This window comes from Scardinius erythrophthalmus (assembly GCF_964197995.2).
Source record: "Scardinius erythrophthalmus genome assembly, chromosome: 1".
In the NCBI taxonomy this organism is placed as follows: Eukaryota; Metazoa; Chordata; class Actinopteri; order Cypriniformes; family Leuciscidae; genus Scardinius; species Scardinius erythrophthalmus.
In genome coordinates, this window is record NC_138221.1 from 34,927,862 (window position 1) to 34,943,349 (window position 15,488).

At 39.0% G+C, this 15,488-nt stretch overlaps 2 protein-coding genes across 6 annotated transcripts in view; one reads left to right on the top strand and one right to left on the bottom strand.

The window, feature by feature from the left end:
• Positions 1 to 691: 691 nt before the first annotated feature.
• On the top strand, positions 692 to 6,077 carry mpg (N-methylpurine DNA glycosylase). Its single transcript, XM_081366043.1, has 3 exons — positions 692 to 1,279; positions 4,199 to 4,403; positions 4,704 to 6,077. The coding sequence occupies exons 1-3, from the start codon at positions 1,067 to 1,069 to the stop codon at positions 5,114 to 5,116; spliced, it is 831 nt and encodes a 276-aa protein (XP_081222169.1). The 5' UTR covers positions 692 to 1,066; the 3' UTR covers positions 5,117 to 6,077.
• The window catches only part of nprl3 (NPR3-like, GATOR1 complex subunit), a 34,212-nt gene continuing 23,936 nt past the window's right edge, over positions 5,213 to 15,488 (bottom strand). For all 5 annotated transcript variants that reach the window (XM_081365994.1, XM_081365996.1, XM_081365998.1 and 2 more), the window contains 5 exons: positions 9,822 to 9,928; positions 9,528 to 9,657; positions 7,528 to 7,717; positions 7,230 to 7,422; positions 5,213 to 6,467 (listed from right to left, as the gene is read on the bottom strand). In XM_081365994.1, the coding sequence (XP_081222120.1) occupies positions 6,302 to 6,467; positions 7,230 to 7,422; positions 7,528 to 7,717; positions 9,528 to 9,657; positions 9,822 to 9,928 (786 nt within the window). In that variant the 3' untranslated portion in view covers positions 5,213 to 6,301. The remainder of the gene's footprint in view (positions 6,468 to 7,229; positions 7,423 to 7,527; positions 7,718 to 9,527; positions 9,658 to 9,821; positions 9,929 to 15,488) is intronic.

Below are 15,488 nucleotides of genomic sequence, written 5' to 3' on the forward strand. Positions count from 1 at the left end.
TATGGGAAGCGCGCTAGCCAGACAGGATTTAGGCTTTGTCAGCTAAAGATCCAAGTTTGGTTTGAAGACAAAAAACATACCAAGCACAATGTTCTCTCACCATTCCTGATTTCTGACACATTCACAGCGTTATCAGAGCTGTCAGAGCAGAAACGAAAGCTGCTGATCTCCGTATTTTTTCCGTCGACTCTGGTCATGTTCATATGTAAATTGCGTGAGCTTTCTTTGTCCATTAGTTCGAAATATCTGAAAAAGCCCATACATTTACCTGTCCATAGACCCTCCCCTCAAAGAAACCAGGACAGAAGTGGTTGAAAGTGGACAAAAAGACAGATTAAAATACCAGGTGTAAACGGTTATGTGTCTCCCTCGTCTACTTGTGATCCGATCGACCCAAACGCATTTCAATACCAGGTGTAAACAGGACCTGTGTTGGTGATGTCATGACATAATTTTCATGCACCTAAATCTTCTTGGTGACAAGGAAATAGGGGAAATGTGACTGCCATTTTAATCATTTCCAAAAGTTCTACTCATTTCTATGGGTGATAAACTTTTGTGGGAGAAGTGGGAAACATACTTGCACCTTATTTCATCCGAAAATCAATCAAAACAACTACAAACCAACAGCTCAGTTGTTCTGCAACTTAACGTCACACAAACGCCACTGGCCCTTTAAGTATCCCAGAGTGCTTTGCGCTTGCTAAAGGTAAACAAACCAGGGCTGCTGCTGAAACTGAACTGAATGAATTTGTTAAAGCTGCTGCAACTCCGTATTCAAACATCCACTAAACACAGAAGCGACAGTATAACGTTACGCCTTAAGTGTTCCCCCCGCCCCCCTTCAAGACCGCAGTTACACTTATTCAAAATAATCTGCACAGTGGAACATGTTGCAGTTTTGCTATAGGCTATATCACCTATAAAAGCGACATTGTTTTGGTCTTATTTTATTTAGCATTTAAGTAACGTTATAAAGTAAAAAGAAAAGATAGATAGATAGAAAGACTGGAATGAACTTATGGTTTGGGGGGAAAATATAGCCTAATATTTTGTAATATTTATAATGACAACACGGAAGAGAAAGAATTTATCATTACCTCAGTCAGAATCTGCCGATGATGAACCTCGCAAGAGACTCATTCAGTCTGACACGAACACTGCGGATCATCTTCATCATCATCTCAGCCCTTATTTCTCAATGAAAGACCCCGTCAGACTGAGTGACAGCTTCTTCCATCAGTCCTGCGTTGATCTGGCGAAGGCCTTTCTCGGCAAGGTAAGCTGAGGGAAGGGTCCGATCTCAGGAAATCACCTCATATGAAAGGGTTACTGCTGAACTTTCAAGAAATCACGTTCCTAAAGTGTCAGGTATTGTTGTTATTGTTAACTAAAACTATTAAAAAAAATAGTTTTCTCTAATATTATTAGTTGCCTTTTTTCTGTCATATATTGTTAATTATATCAGCACTAGATCACTGGAATGCAGATGGAACACAAATGGCATTAAAGTCCTGCATTAAATGTTTAACTTAATATTAGTTATTTTACATTCAAATGGTCAGAAATGGCATCATCATTTTCATATCTTATTTCTATCATAAAGTATGAAGGAAAGTGTTAAGAGTGTAAAACTGAGCCATCTTCTGTCAAAAATAATTTACCCCAAGCCTGTAAAAAATTATTCACAGAAACTGATGAAATCATGGAGTGACACCCAGAAATGAGCAGCATCCCAAGCACATACTCATTCCTTGGCAAGAGTCAGTGTTCAGAAGCTTAATTCTGACTTGATGGAAGAAAAAAATCTGTATGCTACAAAATTGAGTTGGAACTAATACATTAAAGGTGCATTAAGCAACTTTTCATGTTAAAAATACCCGTTTTTCTAACCCATACATGCTTAAACAATTGCCTGATGGGCTGAATGAGCCCTTCTATGATCTCTGCGATTGCCTCTATAATCCTGTACAGTAAAATAAATAAGAGGGATTCGGGACGGAATCGACTGGGCGTGACGTCATGCGCGTTCACGCTCACCTGGCTATGTCTGGCAGGTTTGTGTATTCGCCGCCATTATCCGCATCAGCGAAGACAACTCAAGCGACTTTGGCAAAAGTAGAAGATGGATTCAGAGACCGGCTTCTAGTTCATCCCAAACCCCAACGCAAACTCCACGTAACCGCGTGCACAACTCTGGTTGCAGTTTCGCGTGTCGCCAGAAGGGGGCATAGTTCTGCAAAAACTCAGAGACTTGCGCAATTTACCTTTAATGCTTATAAAAATGTCTTAAAATCGGCATGAAACAAGTTGCGAAAGTTTTTTCTTTCCGATTGTGACATATATCAGAGTGAAACAGCCTCTCCAAACAAGAAAAAATGTAGGGCGGGATTTAATTTTGTCCATTGGGAATTGATTGGATGGTTGTGGTTTGCTATTGGTCGATCTCATGTGAGTGACAGGTTGTCAGTAAACACGTCATCAGTGAAGAGATGCCACTACAAGAGGGAGGGGGAAGTTATTTTGTTTTAAGGATTATGAGGGCACATGTATAAAAAAAAAAGTGATGTGCACGGATAAATCAGTTATAATAAACACTGCAATATTCCATTAAAAATAAGAATTGTCCATTTTTACAATAAATATAGATATATTGGCTTCTAGGAGTTTTTTAAAGACTCCCTGTCTCGACTGCAGACAGCATATCAATTGTGCAACACTTGAAATACAGCTTAACCTCATGGAACCATTTGAATGACAGAGTTAAATGCAGAATGCAGAGCACAGAATAGGCTCGACCGGACACAGAGAGGCCTAATTTGCATTTTAATGAGGTTTAAAATGGAAAGAAGGCTGCTGAAACCATCGAGGCTACTCTAATAAAATTAGCCACATCGTTGCATGACAGTGCCGAGTTTCAGGTTGATTTCACCAGCACAAAGTATGCCCTTGTTTGTTTTCAGTTTACCAGTGTGTAAATAAGGGGGTGTAATGAGAAGCATGAAAAGCCATTATCATGTTGAAGGGTATCCGGTCTGACCCATAATAGGTTGCTCGGTGTGACCAAGCACTCGTCCAGCGTGACAGCCTGCAGCCACATTGGAGAAGGTGACACTTGTGGCTTTCACACTCCGTCGCGCTCACTGCATAAACATCATTCACAGCTGTCTTGTATTTGCTCTACCTCCCTGCATGACTGGCTGCAGCATCTTTTAGCACATTTTAAGCAACGTTTCAAAGGATAAGTGAACCCACTTTGAATGAACAGACTTTAGTGTTACACAATGTGTTAGTACTTTGATGGTTAGTTTTCTAGTTTAAAACACAAATGTCAAGTTCTTAAAAAATTTAGACTTTGTATTCATGTATGGTTTTTGAAAAGCTTTACATAGTTTACATGACTCAAAAAATATAATGTAATATATTGCTCTTACACCTTTAAAAACATTTTACACATTAAAAATACATATATATATATATATATATATATATATATATATATATATCAATATTATTAGGTTTTTGGGGAGTCACAACCTATGACATTTTACGACCTGAACCAACCTTGCTTTGTCATGAAAAATGTCAAAGAGAAAAGTTCAATTTTAGTTCTATTTTAAATAAATGCTGTTTTTTCCTTCAACTTTCTGAATCCTGGGGAAAAAAAGATCAGTTTAACAAAAATATTTAGCAGCACAACATTGCTAATAATCAAAAAATGTTTCAATTCATCATATTAGAATGATTTCTGAAGGATCGTGTGACACTGAAGACTGGAGTAATGATGCTGAAAATTCAGCTTTGATCACAGGAATAAATTACACTTTAAAATATATTACAATAGAAAATAATATTTCTCAAAATTACTGTTTTAATGTATTTTTGCAGCCTTGGTAAGCAGAAGAGACTTCTTTTTAAAAAACATTCAAAAAATCTTATTGACCCCAAACTTTTGAACATGAATTTTTTTGTGCCTGTTTTATAAACTATCAAAAACAATCATAGACCCAGTCGTTTAGAAAAACAATAGCCCACCTTTACTCAAAAAGCAACAAGATTTTACATATAAGCCAGCACCAACTGTTAACATGTGATTCTAGCCTCAGTCGTTATAATTTGTCACATTTGCACCACCTGCTGGATATAAGATGACTGTACAGATGGTGTTTCTGCAGGTTATCTGGTTTCTGTTTATTAGGTGTTGGTGAGGAAGCTAACTGACGGCACTGAGCTCAGAGCAAGAGTTGTGGAAACCGAGGCATATTTGGGTGGGGAGGACAAGGCGTCCCACTCAGCGGGGGGAAAACGCACAGAGAGGAACACTGCAATGTTCATGAAGCCTGGAACCATCTATGTCTATCCCATCTACGGCATCTACCTCTGCATGAACGTCTCCAGCCAAGGTGAGGCTCCAAAATCCACTCTAATTGACCACACGCACGTAGGAAAAAGGCTTTGGAGCCGGAGATGGAGCCGGAAGGCTGTAACCACAGATCCCTCATCGCTAGTTAAGCAAGAAACAAGTGTTTTGTTTTGCTGCCGTTTTGCTTCTCTCCAACTGTTTCTCATTATAGGTCGAGTTGGCACATTACATAAACCTAGAGAAAGGTTGGAGCGTACGCACAAAGACACAAGCCAACAGGAAGGAGACAGTGAGGAGCCTTGCTAACTACTCTACTATGTGTGTGTGTGTGTGTGTGCAGGGGAGGGGGCGGCCGTGCTTTTGCGCTCGCTGGAGCCTTTGAGCGGTCAGGACGTCATGAGGGGCCTGCGAGCAGCCAAACGCAAAGCTGGAGCCAAAACCCTTAAGGACAAAGAGCTCTGCAATGGCCCGTCCAAGTTGTGCCAAGCGCTAAATGTACAGCGCTGCTTCGACCGCAGGGATCTGGCCACTGATGCCGAGGTGTGGCTTGAGAAAGACCCAGAGCGAGAGACTGTTCCCGCTGGAGAGGTGGTGTCGGCCCATCGGATTGGAGTTGAGTCTCATGGGGAATGGGCAACCAAACCGCTTCGCTTCTACCTGAGAGGACACCCATGTGTGAGCGTCCTGAACAGAGACGCAGAGCGTCAGATGCATTCACGATCCTCCACTGATTCGCAAAAGACAGTCTCCTGAAGGTCTTCATGTTGTTCGGTCTCTTTAAAGAGATTGTCATCATTTACTCACTCGCATGTTGTTCGAAACGTGTATGTTTTTATTTTTTTTTATTTTGGAGAACAGAAAAGGAGAAGTTTAGCAGAATGTCCAAGTTGCTCTTTTTCATATAATAAAATAAATGGTGACCAGGAATCGTTTAGCGCAAAAAACGATGAAAAGCACCATAAAAGTATCAAAGTGGTTGTGCTTTATATTCTCTATATAATGTAAGTATATTCTAAACGCTATTCTCTATAGTCTTCTAAGATTGTTGTGTGAGCAAAAGGCTGAAGTTTACGTCTTTATTCACCAATAATTTTCTTAACTGCCCTCACAAAGCCATCTGATTGAGAATATAGCACATAAATCTATCATGGTTATCATTTCGTCTTTACTGGAGCTTGAAAGCTTCACTTTTAGTGTTTTGAGAACAAAAAAAGAGCAGCAAAAATTACAAGCTTCTACAGAAGAAAATCATACAGGTTTGGAAAGACATGAGGGCGAGTAAATAATGAGAATTGTCATTTTTGAGTGAACTATTCCTTGGAGTTTGATTTCTGAACAGGTCTGGTTTTTGTAACATCATGTTTCTTATATAATAAATAGTCTTGTTATTCCTGGTGCTCATTGATTTTACAGATGTTTGGAAAACCATTTGCACTTCATAGCAATTACAACCCCCTTTTTTTCTCTTTCTCTTCCCGATCTCGGTTTCTCCGCACTGGAGTCTTCAGGGCATGCAGTCTTATAGCCTGGAATTACCATCATGGCATGTGTTTTTGGTCTTGTTTGCTTGAGGAGATGATATATCACATCAGGGAACGATATCAAAATAGGAGATGCTTGGGTGGAATACTTAAACGATCCATTTAATGGCTGCCCGAAGATGAACTGCACATCACGACCCCTGAATCATTTATTGAAATCAACCACTTATGAGGTAAAATCATGACAACATAAAAATCTTTGGTCAACACAGCGATTAGACCTTCATTTAATATACAGTAGATTATGCGAGGCTCGCTCCATAAGCCTCTTCTGAAACTGAGCAGGTCATTATTTTATTGCAGCAGAACACGTTTTGCTCCTGAATTAGGTTAAGCCACTGATGATGAGCAAACACGTCACACCGTCCTCAGACTCACGGCGAGCTGACTGATCCGTTCACTCCGGTGGAGACTGGAACAGAGAGATGATGGGGTCCTCATGGTTGGTTATGACTAAAACACTGCGAAACTTGTCGAATAAAGTTTTCAGCTGCGAGCGACGCATGTTCTCATTGTACATGATCTCTTCCAGGTGATGATGGCCTCTGAAGGAATGCAGAAGCCTAAAGAATGACAACACTATCTACATTAATATGCACCCAAATAATCCATATAAAATAAGACTGATTGGACTTCATGTAAACAGCTCAATCGACGCGATTGAGCTCAATCCGAAGTAAATCTTGATCGGTTTGGAAAAGGTGTTGTAGACCATAAATAATCCAATAAACAGGACAAATATAAGCACGTAAACGCTTGAATCTGACTATTTTTTCAATCGGATTCAAAATTACCAAGTGCACATGTGCAGTGCCGTGATACACATTTACATTTTACGTCTTATAAATGTGCATATCTTTATTTATGTCTCGCAACTTATGAACTGGGCTGCGTTTCCAAAAAGTTCTGCAATCTACATAGGCTTACGATGCATTTGGGAAATGCAGCCCTAGTCAGAGGATGAGACTAAATATTTGCTACAAAAAAAAACACACATGTGCAAGCATTCATATTAGATGTGTCATCAAGGCAAAAACTACATTTATGCTGGCGGTACTGTAGCTCAGATGACATTATCGGTTCATTTTGTCTGATTCTGATCACTGCATGTGCTGAAATTTAGTTTGAAATACATGTAATGCACACGTAAACAAATATGTGAATCGAATTGCAGTGTTTAAGGGTGAATATAAACAACTTTCAGAATCAGAAATTGGAATGGATTCATTCTGAAAAATGAAAATGAGTGCGAACTTAAGAAAACGTACCTACTGTTCAGAACAAAGTCACATTTGAGATAAAAAAAAGAAAAAGAAAAAAGTCACCTGGCAAACAAGCGCAGATCCTCTGGGTTCTGTGCCGCTGGGACACGGAGTATGGCCTGCCGCTCATGCTCGGTCAGGCTGGCCAGAAGCGTTTCCGTCATTCTTTTATTGAGAGGAGAGTCTCCTCCGGTCTGCAGCTCAGCGCTGGAGTTTTCCATACTGGGACTCGTCAGGGTCATGTCATCGCTACTTGCTGCAGAGATAAAATGAGAGAAACTACTGAGACTTTATTTGATTATTTATTTGTCTCTTCTCTGATGTGAGTCTCTGTGGTGTTGTGGTTAACTGGGTTACATACTGGGAGAGCCGAAGCTCAGGGCACTGGGAGTGCTCAGACTTCGGCCTGTAACGCGTGTGACTATGGGTGGCTCCTCCTCCCGCAAACCAGGCTCCTCCTCAGTGGGCGGGACCATTAGATAAACATACGTATGGATCTGAAACAGCAGCCGGTGCTGGAGCATCCACACCACCATCTGAATGAGCTGGGCCTGCTCAGATACACATAATGGTAACAATAATTACTTCATCTACAAGCCTTAAAGGGGTACTTCCCTGCTGGCAAAAAGGGCTTTCAATTTAATCTGGTTGTCTATTCAGTAAAAAAGGTGAAAAAAATTGAATAACTACAACTCCCATAATGCACCGGGCATGTTTCTGTCCAAGGCCACTCCCACTAGTCTGTTATAAAAGCCAGCAGCCATATCACCATGTAGCCCAAGACTGGTTGCCCACTGAAGCTAAGCAGGGCTGAGCCTGGTTAGTACCTGGATGGGAGACCTCCTGAGAAAAACCAGGTTGCTGCTGGAAGAGGTGTTAGTGAGGCCAGCAGGGGGTGCTCACCCTGTGGTCTGTGTGGGTCCTAACACCCCAGTGTAGTGTGACGGGGACACTATACTATCAAAGAGCACCGTCCTTCGGATGAGACGTAAAACTGAGGACCTGACTCTCTGTGGTCATTAAAAATCCCATGGCATTTCTCGTAAAAGAGTAGGGGTGTAACCCCGGTGTCCTGGCCACATTCCACACATTGGCCCTTACCAATCATGGCCTCCTAATAATCCCCTTACATTGAATTGGCTCTATCACTCTCTCTCCTCTCTCCACCTATAGCTGGTGTGTGGTGAGCGCACTGGCGCCGTTGTTCTGTGGCTGCCGTCGCATCATCCAAGTGGATGCTGCACACTGGTGGTGGTTGAGGAGAGACCCCTGATATGATTGTAAAGCGCTTTGGGTGTACAGTAGTACATATGAAAGCGCTATATAAATGCCTCATTCTATTCTATTCTATTCTAAATATGCTTGACAAGAGTCAAATGCCACCTTGCTTTAGTAGGAAATACTTCTAAGCAAACGTTTAATCCCAATGGTGTCGACTTGTATTGTTTCCTTTGCAAGAATTCAAAGATTAAATGTTCAGTGGGAGTGAAGTACTTTCAGTTTCCAGTGAAGGTCCAGCACATTGTAGGCAGTGGCTAAAGGCTACAAAGAATCGTAAATACGGAGAGAGTGCTGCGACGGAAAAGCTGAAAAACCTTCTTAACAGTGCAAAACAAGCTGAAAATTGCATTTTATCCACATAAACCTTGACCCTTACTGACCATTGTGACTAAATCCGATGAATAATGAAAGTATGAACATGTCCACACAAAACAATTGACCACCAATAGACCTTAGTAAGGTTAGCTCCATATTTAATTTTTGACAGGAATGAAAATGAGGCTGAGGAATAGAAGTGCAGAGTGTTCAATGGACTGTAATTATTCAATAACAGATTGTTCAGCTGACGAAACATCTTTCCAAAAGACTATCTGTAGACTCTAAAAAACAGTTTTGAAAGTGGTAAGTTTTGAAAGTTACATGTGATCTAGGGCCTTTATAAAGCACACGCCATTGGAAAGACTATGTTTTTCCCTCACAGCCTCATTTTCATCCACGTAAAATTCAATGTGGGGCCTACCCTGACTAAAGTCTCTAAACATGTGAAAGAAAAACATACTCATCAATGTATATAATTAATTATAACAATTATTTTTTTACATAATTATTCATAATTTGTTTTACAGAAATTGAAAGTTTAAAGAATAACATTTTAGTTATTTTATTTACTAATCTGATAGTTCTGATACAGACTAGGCAGAAGCATGGGGTAAAAGTCCAAATTTCAACGCATGTCAGAAAATTTCACATTCGAATATGTACTAATCTCCACAATGCTCCTGTACTACTCCCCATTGACAAGGAATGACTTCCTGCTTGTTGTTTGTCTGAGATGATAAAATTGTGGCTTACGACACTAACCTCATGCACAGGGGCATCCAGTGGATTCCTGAACTCCGACAGAGATACAGGAAGTGAGAACTTGGCTAACATGGAAGGCAGGTCATGACCTGGAAATTGGAGGGCAAACTCATCAGCCAGAGGAGAGTAGCTGGAGGGAGGAAGACACAAAATCACGATTAATGTCTGCAGAGAGGTATTTTGAAGGAATTAGAAGAACTTTAATTTAATTAAAGTTTAATTTTTTACAGTGTGTGCATTAACACTGACAATGCAAAAGAGCTTTGATTGGTTTTCTAGAAAGGACATACTCACATACAGATGTTTGCATGGGGAGAGAGCATATACACGTTGTTCTCACAGAGAGGGTAGATAATGATGGCTTTACCCCAGTACACCAAATGCGCAGCTATCTGGAAGACCTGTGGGAGGCAGTGTTAGTGTCTGATCTAAATACAGTTGGTAAATTAATTTGTCATTTTATTTTAATTTCAGAAATATTGTGTGCGTACGAGCAAGCATGCTTATAAACAAAATGCAGCGTAAGAGGTAAGTGTAGGAAAGAAGTTAAATGTATTTTACAGAAGTAATTTGAGACAAATCTAACAAATCAATGTCTAGACTAATAAAAAAATAATAAAAAAATAATAAAAAATAATAATTATATATATATATATATATATATATATTATTTTTATATATATATATATATATATATATATATATATATAATACAAATAATCTAAATCTCCTGTTGTCGAATGCGCATGCGTCGCGTCTGAACGCGTCGTTGTCTTTGGAGCTCTATCGATTTGATTTATAATTCTTGATTTTACTCTTTAAACTTACTTACAACAAACATTTTCTACTTTTCCTCACTGAGAAGCACTACTGCTCAAACCTCATAGTTACAACGCGGACTGTTGAGCAGACGTGTCTCAAGCCTGTTAGTGATTCTACGCTGGATACTCTTATAGGTTACTCCCGGGGATCACGGCTGAACGCGTCTTCTCAACACTCACTTACAAACATTTTTCACCTATCGTGCGTCACTCTACACCCGTACCACTTAAAAGACGGATTATATCTAAGACGCTTGTCAGAAATTAGTATTAATTGATAGCATCACTGGTAGTGTCGTTGCTAACTTACTGTCCATCTGTTAAAATGGCGAATATATCAGATGCAAGTAGTCTACCTTTTGGTGCAGGTGAGGACACATTTGAGCTGCACGCGGTACAGTCTGAGCTGGAAGCTGTTGAGAAACAGATCCACGACCTTTTAGTAAGAAAAGCCGAGCTGAGAGACCGGCGTTTGGCTCTTGAAACATCACGCGCTGATAGGGTGACCAGATGAGATTGGCTGAAATTCGGGACGGGACGGGACGGGACGGGACGGGGGGGGGGGGGGGGGGGGGGGGGGGGCGTTGTTTGGGGAGGTTTTGGGGTAGTCCTACTATGATATTAGACTACATAGCCTATAATAAAATGAATTTTCAAACCTGAACCAAACATATTTTTATTCAAAGATCAATAACAGTTTGTCATTAATATTTAGTCTGCCACAAAAAAACAATATTAAAATCATGAACTCAAATGTCATTGTGACCCCCCCAAAAAAAAAGACTGTTGTAACAGTGCGTAAATCAGACATTTCAGGCTATAGTAAAGTCTAACGCTAATAAGCCTTATGACAAAAATATTATTATGACGAAATTGTCGGCCATTAAATAAGAAAACTAAATAATTGTGTAGATGATTTGCTTTGTGTAACCCAACATCAGACATTAGGCCGAAGTTTTTTTTTTTGCACACAGTGCCGCGACCAATCAATCACTCCTTTACTGGCTGCCTGCACATTCACTGTCCTCGCGGTTGCGGCAACTCGCGCTCGCTTATCAATGCATTTTAATTCGCGCCTACGGTATCTTTGTTGAACTTCAAAAAAAAGAAAAAGAAAAATATGCTGCAGCCAATAAGCAGCCGGCGGGGGCTGGCTGCAGGACGACTCAACCTCCACGGACAGTTTTTAATGTTTTATCAGACAATATACCCAGATAGCAATTACATGTGGGCCACATGTGGGTATTATCAGGCACATATGGCCTAGATGTGGCATGGCTGAACAGATATGGGCCAAATCGTAGCCATATTTGTTTTGCCATAACTTTAAAATCTGCGGGAAATGCTCTCTTGGTTCACAACTGATTTTGAGGTATATGGCCCAGATAACAACGAACACATGAGGACCATATGTGGTTGAGCTATGGCACACAGTGAGAAACACCGACTTGTGGTAAACATTTGGCTTATACGTGGAAAAACACAGGAATCCTGAAATCAAGTGCGGCAAACATCCGCCGTTCCACACCTCAGGCTGCTCTGCATCTTCCCTCCTATTGGTGGAGTGAGACTACGGCACGAGTTTGACTGCGACGCTGGCCAGCTGACGCCTTTTACTCTGCTTTCCTCACGACTGTGTACATTCAGGTAAGTGATGTTTTGGCATTTTAAAGTCATATAAATGAAATATACAGCATTATGTGTCAATATTGCATGTTATTATGCGTTTAGTTATTCGTTCCATCGAGGAAGGGCTTGAACTAGCTAATATTTTCTTCAGTTTACTGCTATAACTTACAATAAAGTTTAATGTAACTTAACCGTTAACTTAGGCTATAGCAGTTCGCTGGTTTGCCGTTTTAAATTAAGATGTTTTTGTTTATAAATCAACAGCTCACTGTCGTACACAATAAAATAGTATAGTTTGTCATTGTGTAGTAGCCTATTTGTGAATTAAGGCGACGCGGTCCAATGTCGGTGTTGGTGTTACTGTTTGTCAGAAAACCTAAATCCTAATTTGTGTTCACAATCATTCAACTAATCATAATAATATAAAAATGACAAGAATAAACACATTAATACGTGTGCATTATTGTATGTATCTTTATTTAACTCTGAAATGATATTCAACCAAGACTTTTTCTCATGACCTTTCCCTCTTTAAAATTAAAGTTGTAATGTTAACGTTAGGCTATTAGTGTCAAGTCACAATACCAAAATTATGACTTTCGATACAATACCTGAACATTAACATGAACTAATAATGAACTGCACTTCTACTGCATATATTAATATGTGTTAATGTTAATTTCAACATTTACTAACACATTCAATATAAAAAATTGTACTTGTTAACTTTAGTATGCACTGTGAACTAACATGAACAAACAATGAATTGCTGTATTTCTGTTAACTATCAATTAATTGAGCAGCCATTCACTGCCATTATAAAGCTTGGAAGAGGCAGGACATTTTTATAATTACTCTAATTTCTCACGATATAGTTTATATACCATGCTATGGTATACTGTCATACCACCCAGCCCTAATGTGTGGTATGGGTGGGGCAATGACAATAATTTCCATATTAAAAACCTAGAAAATATGGTTTCAGATGGAGTAAATAATAGTTTATAGTTCATTTTTGAATATAAAAGCACTTTCATTTTAGGGTGGTCTATTTAAATGCATATTTCAACCACTTACAGAATGTTTTTTTTTTTTCGTATCAGATTACCTATGTGGGTTTGGTTGGTGGCTTTGACCTGGATAACACCGTGTGGAGAGTGCTGAAAGGCACTTTTACAACTGCTGTGGCACGTTATGAATCGGAGAGAAGTCAATGGGAAGATTGGTGTCCAACGCCTGGTCGTAAAGGAAGTTGTCATTGGTGAGACCTTTTTTAGAAGTCACTTTTATTTGTATTGCACTTTGCACAATTCACAACTTTTCAAAACCGCTTTACAGAACATTGTATTTTTATTTCTGTTATCTCAGTATCGAACCAAACAACTTTTTTTGTCATTACCTGATCACATCCGTGGCTCACTTAGCCTAAGTGACTGCATTTTTTTATTTAGAAGTTTTATGTTTTGTTTTTAAAGAAAGTTATTTTTTATATATTGCGAATCATATTGTTTCAATCATACATTTTAAAGCTGTAATCACAATATAAGATTATCATTCTGTCAAAGTCTCATACCAGCGCATGCCTACAACTTTCTGTATTTAGTTCATTATCACTGTGTATTTAAAAGGTTAGTTTACCCAAAAATGAAAATTCTGTCAGTAATTACTCACCCATGTTGTTCCACCCCCGTAAGACCTTCGTTCATCTTCGGAACACAAATTAAGATATTTATGATGAAATCTGAGAGCTGTCTCACTCCTCCATAGGCTTCTATGTTATTGAAACTTGCCAGCCCAGAAAGTTAGTAAAGACATTGTTAAAATAGTCCAAGAATACAGTGGCTGAACCTTAAGTTTATCAAGTGTCGAAAATACTTTTTGTGCGCAAAACAAGCTAAAATAAAGACTTTATTCAATGTAGTGTAACAGCACAGCACTTCTGTGTTGTACGTCAGAACGTAGGCTCACGACTGGCCAGCATTCCACACATGACCAGCGTCGGCCAATAGTGAGTCTACGCTCTGACGTACAACCCAGGAGTTGGAAAAACTTGAGGGTAATTACAGATAGAATTTTCATTTTTGGGTGAACTAACCCTTTATGTTCCTCCTTGCATTCAGTACTTGGCCCATTATTGTTTGTGTGTTTCTGCTTCCAAATTGTCTCGCATCATTGCAGATTATTTTGTGTTAGTAAAAACACTTATTTTTGTAGACTCTGTCTTTGGACTCAAACATGACATTAATGCTATCTGTGTTGGTGTGTTTTTACATTAGAGTGTGCATGTCTTTTTTTTAAAAAAAGAAGCAGAATACATGCAGTGATGTAAATTTTATCCGGTTGTTGGTGCAAAAGTATTCTAAAAATCGAAATAATTTGTCATAAGGAATTACGGTATAATTCTGGCCCACATATTGAAAAATACAATTTGCAATTCCTTTTGAAAATTTACTGGAAAAAAACTTTCATACACTGGTAATTCAGAGGTGTTTAATTTGTTAATAATTGCAATTAAAATATTAAAGGATATTTACATTAATGATTTTTTGTATTATCCTGCAGCTCTAGCTTCCAGGTTGTATTGCTGCTAACATTATTTAAATTCTTCTTTATTGCAGGTGCAGTCAGGCAGAATCCCCATACTAGAAAAGGTCAACACATTGCCGACCGTCATTGGAGACTTCTCTGCACATCAACACACTTCTCAACTTTTTACCTTTCAAGTTTGCTTTAACTTTCTCAATTTCTCTTTAAAGTTCTCTTTACCAACTGTGATTTATTTGTATTACTCTCATTGGACTAATTAAACATAACATTAATACAAGCTTTGATCGAGTGTTTCGAACTTTGTTGTAAAAAATTAGCTTTGAATGCTATTTATATTATTAATTTGTATTCTTGAATGTTTTCAACTGAATTCTACTTAAAATAAGTACAACTGAGTAGCTGTAATTCTATGTATTCTTAAATGTTTTCAACTGAATACTACTGTAATTATTAAATTCAACTCTGTTGCTGTAATTATATTTATTTTGATAAATGTTTTCAACTGAATACTACTGTTATTATTCAACTCTTGCTGTAATTATATTTATTTTTATGAAATGTTTTCAACTGAATACTGCTGTAATTAAGTACAACACTTTAGCTGTAATTATTTAAATGCTTGTCAAAATAAATAGTTTTGAGTCCATTTGTTGTTGAGTGTTTAATTTACCTGTGAGTTAAGACTTTAAATACTGTCAGCTGCATGTGGGCCACATAAGGGCCGTTAGATTTTAACAGAACTCAACCGTACTAAAGTTGTATGACGGCAAATCAATGCCAATAATAAACGAGCGCACAACTGATGCGGGCGCGCGCGGTAAATGACTTCCGCGAGAGGATAACAGATCTACACGCGAAGAAACGGGAACTCGCGAGCTCATTCAAACCCTGCGCGCGCGCATAACATCATCTCTGCACGCGATACAAGCCCTCTCGCGCGCGCATGATCATTCCCCACGCGCTC